The sequence below is a fragment of the Aptenodytes forsteri genome, unplaced genomic scaffold, assembly GCF_000699145.1.
Source record: "Aptenodytes forsteri isolate BGI_AS27 unplaced genomic scaffold, ASM69914v1 Scaffold92, whole genome shotgun sequence".
NCBI lineage: Eukaryota > Metazoa > Chordata > Aves > Sphenisciformes > Spheniscidae > Aptenodytes > Aptenodytes forsteri.
The window spans coordinates 121,909-135,173 of NW_008794581.1; the positions used below are offsets into that span (position 1 = coordinate 121,909).

The 13,265-nt window shown below is 42.7% G+C and overlaps 1 protein-coding gene across 1 annotated transcript in view; it reads left to right on the forward strand.

Annotated features, from left to right (window-relative positions):
- The window catches only part of CMYA5 (cardiomyopathy associated 5), a 55,597-nt gene extending 43,923 nt beyond the window's left edge, over nt 1-11,674 (forward strand). The window contains exons 10-13 of the mRNA XM_009272460.2: nt 5,675-5,808; nt 6,590-6,689; nt 7,733-7,909; nt 8,865-11,674. Coding sequence (XP_009270735.1) covers nt 5,675-5,808; nt 6,590-6,689; nt 7,733-7,909; nt 8,865-9,117 — 664 coding nt within the window. The 3' untranslated portion in view covers nt 9,118-11,674. The remainder of the gene's footprint in view (nt 1-5,674; nt 5,809-6,589; nt 6,690-7,732; nt 7,910-8,864) is intronic.
- The last annotated feature ends 1,591 nt before the right edge of the window (nt 11,675-13,265 follow it).

Genomic DNA, 13,265 nt, shown 5'->3' on the forward strand with positions numbered 1-13,265 from the left:
TGGACTCGATGATCTTAGAGGTCTTTTCCAACCTCAATGATTCTATGATTCTATGATTCTACTCCCTGTATTGCTCCCATCCAAGGCCCCCAAGGTGCTTGTTAGGACTAGAAATCAATTCCTTACGTAGCTGATACAGTGAGAAGCTGCCTTCTTAGGGAGCTTAGAGTTCCTGTGACTGGTACCTATATCAGGTGGAATAAAACTGTGTCTTTATGCACACCTAGGAGCATTTGGGCCTGGAAATGCTGTAGTTGCTTCTGGTTGTTTTCCTTGAAAGCTTGGAGTTTGTCCTTCACAGGTTTCCTGAGCAATAGTCATCTTGGGGACCAGCCAAACGTGGAGCCCTTTGACAGACAGCCTGTGCCTCTCATGCTTGCAGCAGCCCTGTAGTTGAGCAATTTCCCAGTCCCCAGGTGGGAGTTCAAACACATTTCTCAGCAGCCCTGGAAAGTTCATACAACTGGTGGTGGGGGCACAGCGGGAAAGCAGAGGTGGGGGAAGGACATCCAAGAGAAGTCCTGGAGAAAGCGGCATGGTCCCATCCCACAAGGCTGCTTTTGCACATGTCATTCTGGGAGCTCATCCAAGGCAAGGAACACCGCCAAGGGAGCAGGCAGGGAGAAATGCCCCATTGAACAGCCAGAGACGTGTGTGGAGACCCTGGTCTAGGCTGGCCTGCTGTAGCTTTCGGTATGCCACAGAATCACAGGATGGTTGAGGTTGGAAGGGTCCTCTGGAAGTCATCTGGTCCAACCCCCCTGCTGAAACAGGGTCACCTAGAGCCAGTTGCCCAGGTGGCTTTTGAGTATCTCCAAGGAGGTCCTTGGAGCAGTCCCAGCTCCCCAGGTAGAGAATTTGAAGAATGTCTGGAAATAAATCCTCATAAAAAGTTTCATTCTAAATACCATAAGAAAAATTTATATTTTCCCCTTTGGGTTCTCTCTCCTTGCCAGCTTGCCACCTGAGGGATATGGTTTTGTATAAAACCATCTTAAATCTTCTGCAACAAGGAGTCCCTGGCCTGCTGCTGTGGTTTTAAAGCTCCTTCCTGGGTTGATTCTGTTTCCAGAGTCCTTATGAGGCTTTGAAATGTTTCTTTCAGTTTCCAGAGCTCTGCTATTTTCTCCCTGTTCAGCCTCTTTGTGTTGAGAAGTCAATGGTGCTGTGGGTGGAAGATGGAAAACTGCAAGAAATGTAGTCCAGGGATTAGGTGTGTGGGCTGTTCGGGTGGAAACCATGTATCACATCATGAGAAATCTGTAAGACTCAGGGAGGCAGAAATTAGTACAGTATGCAGTTGAGTTAGTAAAAGTGGAAGTGACTGAGTGTCATCCTCTCTGCCAATGCAAGACTGGCACTGCTAGCAACCAAAATTTTCTGTCTACCCGTAGAGCAGGTCTAACGCTGGAAAAAGGAGAGCAAGCCTCCCTCCTGTTGCATTGCCCACATGACTGTTCTGCCAGCTCAGGAAACAATGTGTGGAAAATAGGGAATCTTCCTCCCCTCTGGCTGTGCTGGGCTTGCTGTCTGAGATAGCAGCGAGGACCACTGCAGGTGGTGCTTTGGTGATCTAACCCCAAGACAGCCAGAGCTGGGACAGAGGAGAGGAAGCGTGTGGCACAGCTGGGAGCAAACTCAGAGCTGTTTGTTATTTATTTTTAGCTTCAAGAGCTTTTTTCTGCCCATGGTACAACCCTTCTGTGTGCTTCTACACATATCTTGAGAAGCTTGCATGCTTTCAGCTCTAACTCCACATCATTGGTACCAGCACAGGTCTGGGTGCTGCTTCAGTAGAATCTTGGGGGTGGAGATGACAATTACAGCACAGACGGTGTTCTGAATCACTGCGAGGTGTATCATTTGCTGGGTTCATGCAATATTAAAAAATATGCTCTAGACATTGTTTCCTTGAAATAAATGAGGATGCTGATGAGAGAAATATGCATCAAAACACAGCATCAGATTTTCCTCAACCCAGGAAAATCACAACTTTAACAGACAACTGCTACTATAATATTCCTTGGCAATTTAAAGGTAAAGAAACATGTAAGTCCTTTCTGTTCTGCTTTGAATAGCATGTACCTGAAATTTGGAGACTGGATTTTGAGACTTAAAGATTCCTCTTATAAGAGAGGAATTAAGAGGAGATACTTAAAATATTTAACTTCAAGTATTTCTTGAATTTCTATGCACTGAATTTTGTATCATGATACCAAGACATTGTGGGGACAGTGCAAATATGATAACATTTAGGCTAAAGGCTAGGATGCCTCATGCTTTGATAATAACATTATTACATTTCCAATCATCTATAAAGTGGGCAGGTGTATTTAAAGTAGAAAATAGCTGACGTAAAAAATTGTGTAGGTGGATTTCTCTTTCTTTCATGACCAAAATTACACACTTCAATACTTTAGGTGAGCTCAACGAAGATCTATCTGCAACGGTTGTTACAAGAACTTGGAAATGAAACAGGCTTTCCCCCAAGACAGACAGGATGCATTTTCTCTTCCCTTCTCCTATGCATTACCTGTATGCTGTAAGCTAAGCAGTAATCATACCTTCTCCTCATCCTTGCTTTTTTATCACTGATTGCAGGGTCAACCTGAATCATGACAAACTACAGTAATTGCTGGGGAGCCCTCAGTATTCACTTTCCCCCTTCACCCTATCCTCTAAACAGAAAGAGAGGCGATAGCGAGATCTATTTCTTCTTTTCACGGAGCCTCTTGTGAGCTCAGTGTTGCAAATGAGATTCCTTCTTGTTGGCATAGTCTCTTTCATTAGCTGGCAGCAGCGGGACTGTTTTTTAAGCCTTAATCGTAACTAAAATTGATGGGGTCTTACTCTTAGGCAGCCTAAAGCTGGCTAAAATAGGTTACCAAGCAGACAATGCTATTTGAAAATCTGATCAGTTTTACTGACCAGATCTGCTTAAAGTCCAGACTTTTCTGTCTCACTATTACAACTTATAAGAGGCATGCTATTGCTCTCAGATTTAAACATGCAACCGAATTCTGATTTGGAGAATTTCAGATATGAAAGAGACCCAACTCTGAACTTTGATGGCTGACCCTATTCTGCAATTGGCTGGACCCAAACTCTTTTCTGAATACCCAGGCTCTGGGATCCAGACTCCAGAATATGAATACCCCAGGTCCACTCATTACACCAGAATGTACCTTTCTACTTGGATTTAGAAAGAATTTTGTGTTTTATTAACTAGCCATCAGTTAAATAGCACATAGTGAAAAAGAAGATCTCCTAATTTCTTTGGAAGAACACTGGCTTACATGGCATTTTCCAGAAGACAAGAAAGAGCCATATATAGGGGATCACTGTGCTTAAGACACGATCTACATGTTGCCACAAACAGTTCTGATGAATAGCTTAGTGTATCCTCCCTTCATCTCACTTGTAATTGTTGGCTCAAAACTTCTTTCTAGTGGTCTGTGCTTCAGATTCATACCAAAAATGTTAGGATGGTGCTTTTAAGGAACAGATTGGGCGAGACTTGTCTAGGAAGCATGAACAAATTTCTTCAAAGCTTAGGTGCCCACTTCTTTTCCCATGACTCTGCATCCATCCTCATTTTCCTTTCCCTCACTTCTTTTATATTTGCCTCCTTGCTCAGTTCCCATATTGTGGTTTTATTTGACTCATCTTTCCTTTTTCTCGTCCCCTATACTCAAATGAGCCTTTCCCCTCTTTCAAGTCTAAAGATCTCAGGTTCTCATCAGGCAACTCATCAGCTTGCACCTCTTCCCTGAACCTTTCAGTAAGAACCAACCAGCCTGCTGAACTCCCAGTGCCTTGCTGAAGCGCTCTCGTGGTTGGGGCTTTGGTTAGTCATGAGGATGAAGCAAACCGTGCAACTGCTACCATGTTTGGGCAACCCCCTTCTGTTTACTGCATCAGTTCCAGCATTAATGTAACACATTCCCTAAAGGTGGCATGGCCCCTCACTGATCACGCAACGGCCCCAAACTCTCTGAAATTCTTTCAAATTGAAAAAAAAAAGATCACAGGAGCACCCACTGCTTTTTCTCAATGCTTTCAATCACTTTTAATGACAGCTGTCAGTACAAAATACCTGTTACAGACCAGTAAGAATGATGCACCAGTCTTTCCTCAGGATGCCATCCTCCTTGATGCAGAGCTGTATGTGGTGTTTGCAGGAATTTGGTGTGTGTAGGGCTGTGGGATTTTACCTTTATGTGATAAATGCAGCGGAGAGGCATGTGAAAAATCCTGTTGGATGAGCACTGATTATTCTTCAGATTGTACTGCTCTCTGGTGGCACATATGTGGAAAAACAGTCACTACAAATGAATAGCGATGATCTGACCTGACTGCTGACTTGCCTGCCTTACCTCCTCTGGGGTCACAGTAATTAGTGCTGGAAAAGGTAATTTGTTTAATCTAGCTTCCCATAAAGACATTACCTGGAGGAGGGAGACCATCCTGGGCTCCACTCTCAAACCTGAGGTGGAAGGGAAAGTGCCTTGCATGCTCTCCAAAGGCATATCTCCTGTTCGTGAATTTGCTGGAGAGCAGAGCGTTCAGCCCTTCCTCATACTACTGCGGTTATCGTCTTTCAGCGCAGAGGACAGGGGGGTTATCTCAAAAGACCTGCATTACACTTGAAAATTTAAATACTTACCCTGAAGATTCCTATAAGCATTTCTGGGAGAAAATGATCTGATTTATACAGATAAATAGTCTTTACCTGCAGGCATACAATGCGGTGGGTATATACTGTCCGGCTTTGCCGTTATCATATGAGGCAAAAATGAGGAAAATGAGGATTCAGTGTATGAGAATTTGTTAAGCCAATCTTTTATACTTCTGACAATACAGAATATAAAATTGGCATCTTTCTAGCCATCCAAAGTACTTTCACTGGCACTTCAAAGCACCTGTGAAGCAGCTTTCCTGCAGTGTGTCAAGACATCAGCAGCGGAGGATGTGAGGGCTGGAGCTTTTGAGGCACCACAAAGGGGAGGCTTAGACAAAGCAGGGCACTGTGCAAAGGCAGTTCCCCTGCTGCTGCCTCTTGCAAAACCAGCCTGTTAGAGTGCACAGCACCATGAGGGAGGCAGAGCCAAGGCTTTGTTGATGAATAATTTGTGAGCAAGACGTTAATAATAAGAAGTGCACAGTTTCTGTGCGGTCTCAGATAAGGGTATCCATCCTTTTGGATCAGTACAAACACAACAAGCGCATTCACTATCATGCAACTGAATTAATTACAAGGGTTTTTTTCTTCAGAAGTTTGTTCATTTTGTAATGCAGCCTTTTTACAGGAGGCAGATGAGAATTTGATTCTGTGCTGCTTGCATTTTATGTGATGACTTATGCTGCAAAATGAACATGAAGTGAGCATTACACCAAATGGCTGCACTGAGTGAGAAGGTGACGCAGGAACAAAGGCCTGAAAATTTGTCAGACAAAGTAAGGAGGATACCTCAAGTAAAATGCCAAAGCTCCTACATAACCCAGTTGTTGGTGAAAACAGCATTTGCCTTTCCGATTTGGAGTTTCTCTATGGTGCCTGTTGTTTTGGTAGTTAACAATACTGTTAGGTGGCTTAGCTGTTTGCATAAATTATTCTGTCCTGGTTTGGATATTTGCATACATTTTCATGTATGAAAATCTTCAAAATTTGCAGATCTTTTGCTGGTATAAAGAAACCTGAACTGAGAGTATCCCTGGAGCCCAATGTGAACTATTTCTTCTACTTGAGGGCTGTCAACCCATTTGGGACAAGTGAACAAAGTGAAGCAGCTCTTATCTCAACTAAAGGTAGATCACCATTTTCTGATGTCAAAACAATGGGATGAAGGGGCAAAGCAGCGAAAGATGGCATTTTCCTCTGGAAATCATAACTGAACTTTCCAATACGGGAGTAAGCAAGTTATTGAGATGAAAGGGATTGTATTTTATCTGCTTAAGATCAGCACAATCAGGGACTACTTCTCTTGAAGTTGGTAGGTTTATGTCAATGTAAAACTGATGTGACCTCAGAAGCAAAAACATTTAATTCTGTCAGAGAAACAAAATGGTTAAATATTCTTCAAGGATCTCAGTTTGCTTGAGTTTGGCAGAGCACATTTTGATAAAAGATGCCATGATCTTTAAAAAACCCCGCAATTAAAACCTTATGGACTTTGGGTTTCAGGGATGAGGAAGCATGCAGAACAGCTTTAAAATGTAATAGATCATTTAAACTTTAAGTTTTCCAGATAAATAGTGTTAAATAATGTATGGTTCTTCCAAACCAGCCTCAAAATTCAAATTTGCTATTTTGAAAAAGCAATTGATCGAAAATTATTCAACCTTCTTGAATACTGAAGACTTCTTTATCACCTAGCTACATTTCTGAGTAATAGAGTGCCGTCCCAATTGGGCACAGCTTGGAGAGTCCTTGCATTTGCACCCAATTTTCTGCCACTCCTACCTACCAGCAGACACAACTCTGTCCAGCTAAGATGGCAGTAATTGTTGCTTAACATTTTATGATTCATCTCGTGTTAACACTGCCAGCCTCTCAGAACTGGTGTTTCTTTGTCATGAATTGTACCAGGAACTCGATTTTGCCTGCTGAGCGACACAGCCCATCCTGCTTTGCAAATCTCCTCCAATGCAACAGTGATCCGCCTTCCTGAGAAAGCCAAATTCACTGGGTGAGTAGCAGCATGATGAGCATGACCACCCTGCAGGGTTCAGGATGGGTCCCTCACTCTTATTTTTGCCTATAGGTAGCTTTCACATGGCACTAATTTTGTAGAACTGAATCATTTCAGTCATGTAACCCCTGGACATTGTGTCATTGACCCCCCTTTCAAGCACTGCAATATCTCAGTAAAGCCAGTAGCAGCATTGATGTAGGTGCTGGGAAGAGTTCGGTGTCACACTGAGGAGCCTCCAGAAAGTCAAAGGCAGTGGTACCTACTGGGACTGCTGGGTTTGCCTCAGTTCATGATCACTGCTTAATCCTTCAGAGCACTTCAATCTCAAAGCAACTTGTTGCTGCCCCGAGAAGGCCGGATTTGTGGGCTTACTTTTGAAAATATTGTGGGTAGAAGTAATCCATCCTTTTACTTTGCTCGTCTACTGAGGGCATTATTGGTAATGTTTTCCAAAGCATCTGTGGCTTTTGCGAACTAGGAAGTGCTCCGGGGATATTTTAGAACAGTTATACCAAGATAGCTTCATCCATTGCAAACATGGGTTTTTCTGATGTTCTGATATCAGTCCCATCACAAGCACAGGTCCACTTGTATAAGTTGTGCCATACTGATATGACTTCTTAAAAGGTAATGAGGTATTACTGGTTTAAGCACTTTTTAAAACTGTTACAGCTGAATGCACACAAGATGTTTGTCACTATGTCTACTTAAAACAGTCATGCTTTCTAGTTTGAAAAAGCCGGCTAAACTTGGTCTTTTTTGCCTCCAAAGTCACCTTTTCCACCTTTTGTTAGCCTCATATAATTTTGGGTAAAGTTGCATAGTTTTCAGTCCTCAAGATGAGTCCATCTCAGTGTAAAGATGAAATGACTCTCAGTGACAACATTCAAATCTTTGATAAACCCCTGCAGTTAGAAGAACAGAGTGCAATCCGTTAGTAATTTTAGATGCAGCTGCGTGACATGACTATAAGGAATATCACAATATGCTTGGTTTACCACCACACTCACTTTACTGTACACCTCTTCCACAAACAGGTTTCCTTCAGTCCTGGGTGAACTGCTGCCTGCTCGGGGATGTCATTACTGGGAAACCATTGTCTCTGCCTGCAGAAGCTACAGGATTGGGATTTGCTACAAGGCAACATCACAGAGCAGCATCCTGGGGCTGAGTGATACCTCCTGGTGCATGCGGTGCTGTCCTACACAAACCAGGTAAAGCTGAGTCAGTCTAGCTGCTTAGGAAGTTAGTTGTCCTTCACGTGAATAAAGCTGGCCAGCTTCCAGAAGCACGAGAGCAGAAAGGATCTGTGTGCTTTCTTTCCGCAAATTTGAGTAATAAGAGAAGGACAACTACAAAGGTACTTTAGACTTCCTCTTAATTAAAAAATCTTATAAAGCACCTTAAAAAATAGAATTAATCTCAAACAGACCAATTTACTGCCCTTCACCTAGCCAGTGAATAAAACTTAAAAAACTTATTTGCCACTGCTTTGTCATTCCAGGCTCATATCCTGAACTGCTTCACAAAATCTCAGCAAGTGTATTTATTTCCATAAATGCAGTCTTTTTAGAATCTATATCCATCTGCAGGAGATGTCAAGCCTCCATAGGGAATGCCTTCTCCTGCCTTGTCCTCCACAGCAACAGGCACCCACCTGCCACTGTGGCAGGACTGCCAGGCACTGGGGTAGTCTTCAGTAGGCCAGTGCCAGGCTGCTTGGAGGTTTGTAAGGCATAACCCTCTTAATGGTGTAAAGGTGCTCTTGATCTAAACAAGTGTGCTTTTTTAGTGTGACATCATATAGATGTATGAACATAGCTACCTAAATAAAACATCTGAGATGCAAAGGGTTTTGCCAAAGCAGAACTCATGCTTAAATCCCCACAAAGACATGTAATAAGGAAGATATAGGTTAATATGATTACAGCAAGTCTGCTTTTATCCTGAGAGTCCAAAAATGCCAAGTGAAAGGACTCATCAGCATGCCAGGCAGGGCTTTGAAGCGATGCCACATTCACTTTGCTTACATGCTGAGCAAAATGCTGTTGCCACGTGATACGCTGCTGTATGCGGCCACCTGTTAATAGGTGGGAATTAAGCTGTATGTTATTTCTGGTAAATCACCATGAGGAGGCTCACTGTATTCTGGTTTCCATTTTCCTGTAGCTTTCTTTACAGATTTCTTCACACCGGTGTGATGAGCGATGTCTGTGTGACAGAACACCCAGCCAGGATCGGCATCCTGTTGGATTACAGTGGTGGCAGACTGTTGTTCTTCAATGCAGAGAGAGGATTGGTGCTGTTCGCCATCAGGCACAAATTCACTGATGCTGCTCACCCGGCCTTTGCCCTGGAGAAGCCTGGAGCACTTACCCTGCACACAGGCATGGAGCTGCCGGAGTTCGTGAAGCACAGCTAATGCCCTGCTTCACACTTTCAGGAAAACCGACAATTACAGCATCAGGGGACAGGGAGGGGAAGGGGGTTGTCAGGGAGGGATGTCTAGTCTTCACCAATGAATGCCACACACAGAGCTCTCCCCCACGTCATCAGTAATTGTAGTTAGTGCTCAGCCACGTAATCACCCTGAGCCTGGAGAGAAAATTGACTCCTTCAGATAAAGCATGCACCTAGTGATATACACAGCAGTACTTTTGAGGGGAAAAAAGAGTTTTGTTAGATATGAACATTAAGAGGGGGGGAAATGTACTTTTCCCAAAATAATGACGGTGCTAGCTGTCTTTTTAAAGTTGATGATGAGCCTGTGTATAAAATAAATACATCTCTCACTGCAATACATGAAAGCCATCATTTCATCATTTGCCAGGACAGTTGGAGCCAGAATCCAAGATGATATGTTTGAAAAATGTGCAAAAATTTCAACAACTGAACCATTCTGCAGGTTAATATATCTTGTGTTATTGTTTGCCAACTCTTTTCTTTAAATGCACAAATTATGAAAACTTGGAAACTTAGAAATCTGCATGTTTCCAAAATGAGTGAGTCCCAGACTAGCTTTCATACCAGTCATGTAAAGTTTTAGTATGCAACACCTACCTACCCCGCTCACAGCAGACTAACAGACAGCTACCTGCTTGTGTCAGTAAATATCTGTACCTGTAAATAGGTACTCATGAAACACATATATGAGGAAACTTGATAGTAGTGGTAAAAGTCTTCCCTATGTTTTTCATCCTCAATTTGTTGGCTAGGTGGTTTCGATGGTGAAGGGAAGGTTGCCACCTGGGACCTTAAAGAAGAGTCAAATTGCCAGTGACCTTCTTGTGGATCACCCCTTTTCCATCACTGCTTTTTACCTTTGCACTTACCAATTTGATGCTCCTATTTTCAGGCTCGTGGACATTTTCCTGCATCTGCCCTGCTCCCTCCTGTTATCTATACCAGCACCAGCATCACAGCAGCAAGGCACAGTGTTTCAGGGCCATCAACACAGGCAGGCTAAAAATGGCTGGTGCCAGCAGAGGAGTAGGACGCTGATTTTCCCCCTTGGCGTTTTCAATCTGTTTTTGCAAGCACTTCACACATCGGTGGTATGGCTGTCTTCTCGCCTGCCCCAAGGGCTGAACGCACGAGTGCCAGTGGTGCCAAACTCCAGTGAATGCTGGAGGGAAATTAATTTTAAGGCGGGCGGGCAATGCTTTTCATGCTGTCCCTGCTCAGGAGATTTCTGCCGCAGGGGACTACACTGCCAGACTAATTTCTGAGCTCAGCTGAAGAGCTGTACTCCCTGAAGTAAAGCAGATTTCAGGAGTCTAACAGAGAGGGTTTGCTTCTGAACAGAGGACTTAAATGAGTTACAGGGAGGCTTCTGCTTTTTATGCTCAGAGGAGGTGCCTGCTGTTGCTGTTTTATTTCTGATTTAACACCACCAAGGCATGTGCTTGCTGCTTTAGCCTGCTGTATGCTTGGTGTCCCAGAGGAGCCACATTCCACACTGTCATAGCAGGCTCGGGCAGGATGGTAAGATAAACAAGATCCTGTGACCATGTATTTTGAGTTAGAGCTCTTTTTGGCATTTCAATTAAAGAGTGTCAGTTCTGAGTCCCCACTGGGGAGAGAGGGGAATGAAAAAGCAAGGCAGTGCCCTGTTGGCTCAAGCAAGTGTTTTGTAGAGGTGTGCAGGATGGTGAGAAAAAGGTCCAGAATTAATTGGGAAAGACAGACAGAAAGGGTATTGAGGGTAGCGTTACCATGAAGGCTGAGGAGGAGGAGGCAGAAGGCAGGCTGGAAACTCACACAGAGCGGATGGTGATAAACTAAGAGGTGGGTCAGTGGTGTTGGCAGGGTGTGTTCCTCAGGCTCCCTCAGCCAGTAAGCTCACCAGAGGTTTGGCTATCTCCAGAGCTTAAGGTGGTGCTTTGAACTAAACCTGAAAAAACCCAGCTTTGGGGCAACTTTACCTGCGTTCTCCTCGCCCTGGTCGCTGCTGTCCCAAGTGTGGGATTGCTTCATGGACACCAACATGATGTATTGCCAAGGGGACAGCCAGTGAGAAGGAGAGCAAAATGACATGAAATTATTTGGGTGGCTTTTTCAATGAAGGCAAGAAGCAATTGCCTTGTCGAAGGTAACTGCGTATTAGTAAATAGCGGTCTTAATATGGAAAGCAAAGGCCTCATCTATTGCCACGCATTATTACTCAGGTACTACTGCAACATTTGAGCTTGGTAAAATGTTTTTATTGGAGGCACCTCATTCTTAGAAATATTTGGTTCAATTTGAAAAACTGCCTGACTCTCTTTTCTTGCTAATTTTTGTACAAGGTTCAGCTTTTAGATTGAGCAGTATCAAAAAGTCTATTTACTGTTTATGTGAAAGCTGGATAAATTATTTGAAATTGAAAATGTCAGTCAAAGAGTCTAAACAGTACTGATTTGAATGGCTAAATCTGGTCTGCATTAAGCTATGCCAGATAAAGAAATGCCTGGAGAGAATGGCTTGTTTGGAGAAATGAAACAAAGTGCACACTAAACAAAAAACAATATACAAGAATTAAGATTCAGTAAAGGGAGAAAATTCATATTAGTGAGGAAAGCAGATCCTGAAAGCCACAATTAAGCTGGTAGGACTTATAATACATGTTGCAAACTCTCCTGCCCTTGGAAAGCCTAGAGGTATATCTACTGCAATCTTTTACTTGCCTGATGGGCACAAAGTGGCACCAAGTTCAGGAATTCACTTTCCAGAAGGTAACTATCCACAGACGCTTGAATGTACAGTGCAGTCCATATGACTTTGCATTCAGATGAATTGAGATTTTGAGGCTTGTTGCATCCATTTTTTTCTGGCCATCGTAGTTTGTAACAATATACTAGAAGAGAAAGACAAAAAACTTCCAGTCACTGTATTTTTCTTGCGCTTGATGAGTTTAGCATTTAGAAATACCTTAAAACCAGTGTGACTTATTTTTCAGCAAAGGATGTTAGTTAGCTTGGCTGATAGTAACTAAGACTTTGTGCAAATGCTGACAGGGTTGTGTGGTGTGTGTGTATACAGTCTGATCATCATTCCATGCTTAGAATTACATAGAAATACATTTTAAGAGTTACGCAAAGAACTGTAAAAGAGTTCACCAGTAATTTGGGGTTTATTTTCATCCTGAACGTACAAAAGCTGATGCCTAACACTGTAAATATTATTAATAAATATTTGGACTGATCTGAAATACATTGCATTAAAAGGAACGATTTCTTTTCACTTCAGCAAGTTTTAGATTAGGCTCGTAAACCCTTGTGCACTGAGATGAGAATATAGGCCTCACTGTAAAAAGAGAAACATTAATTTCTACTGTCAAAATAGTGCTGAACTGGAATATTGCTAGTATTAGTAGTATTGATCCACAAACCTTGCTCAGGTCTTTCTGCTCCAGAGAGAGTTTAATGCTTCCATGCAACGTCAGGTGGAGGAACTCGGCAATGCATCTGCAAACCGCAGTGCATGCATGCAGGCAGGCACAACTTTGCTCTTGCCCTAGCTATTTTTAAAAGGAAAATGTCACTGAAATTTAACTGTTTGTACTGAAAATGGTCTAGTGATGCCTTATTTTAGAAATAGGTACATTAAAAACCTGCCCCTCCCCACTACTGTTGTGGAACTTAACTACATGTTATCACTAAGCCTGTTGTAAGACATAGACCCAGTGTGGCTCAGTACCAAAAAAACTGTTGCTAAATCCACAGTACCATGATACTGTCTGCTATATACATGTGAAGTATGATTTCTATTAGCACAGCAGGGTTTTGAATAGGTATGTAAAGATAGATTTAAGAATAATATGAAATTATGGTCTTTTTGAATCATCCTCATTTCAGGATAATAAATAGGACCTCTGCCATGTTGAGGTTTAAATTGGATTTGAAAAATCACATTCTGTGGTGGAATCATGATTACATTACTGTCATTTTGCTGATGGATTTACTATCTATCAAGAAGCTCAGTATGCTCAGATAGTCACACAACCAGCAAGAAAGTGAAAACATCTCTTCTACTTCCAGCCACATGCTGTGGAAGGGAGATTGAATGAGAAAAGTACCTTCATTTTTCATG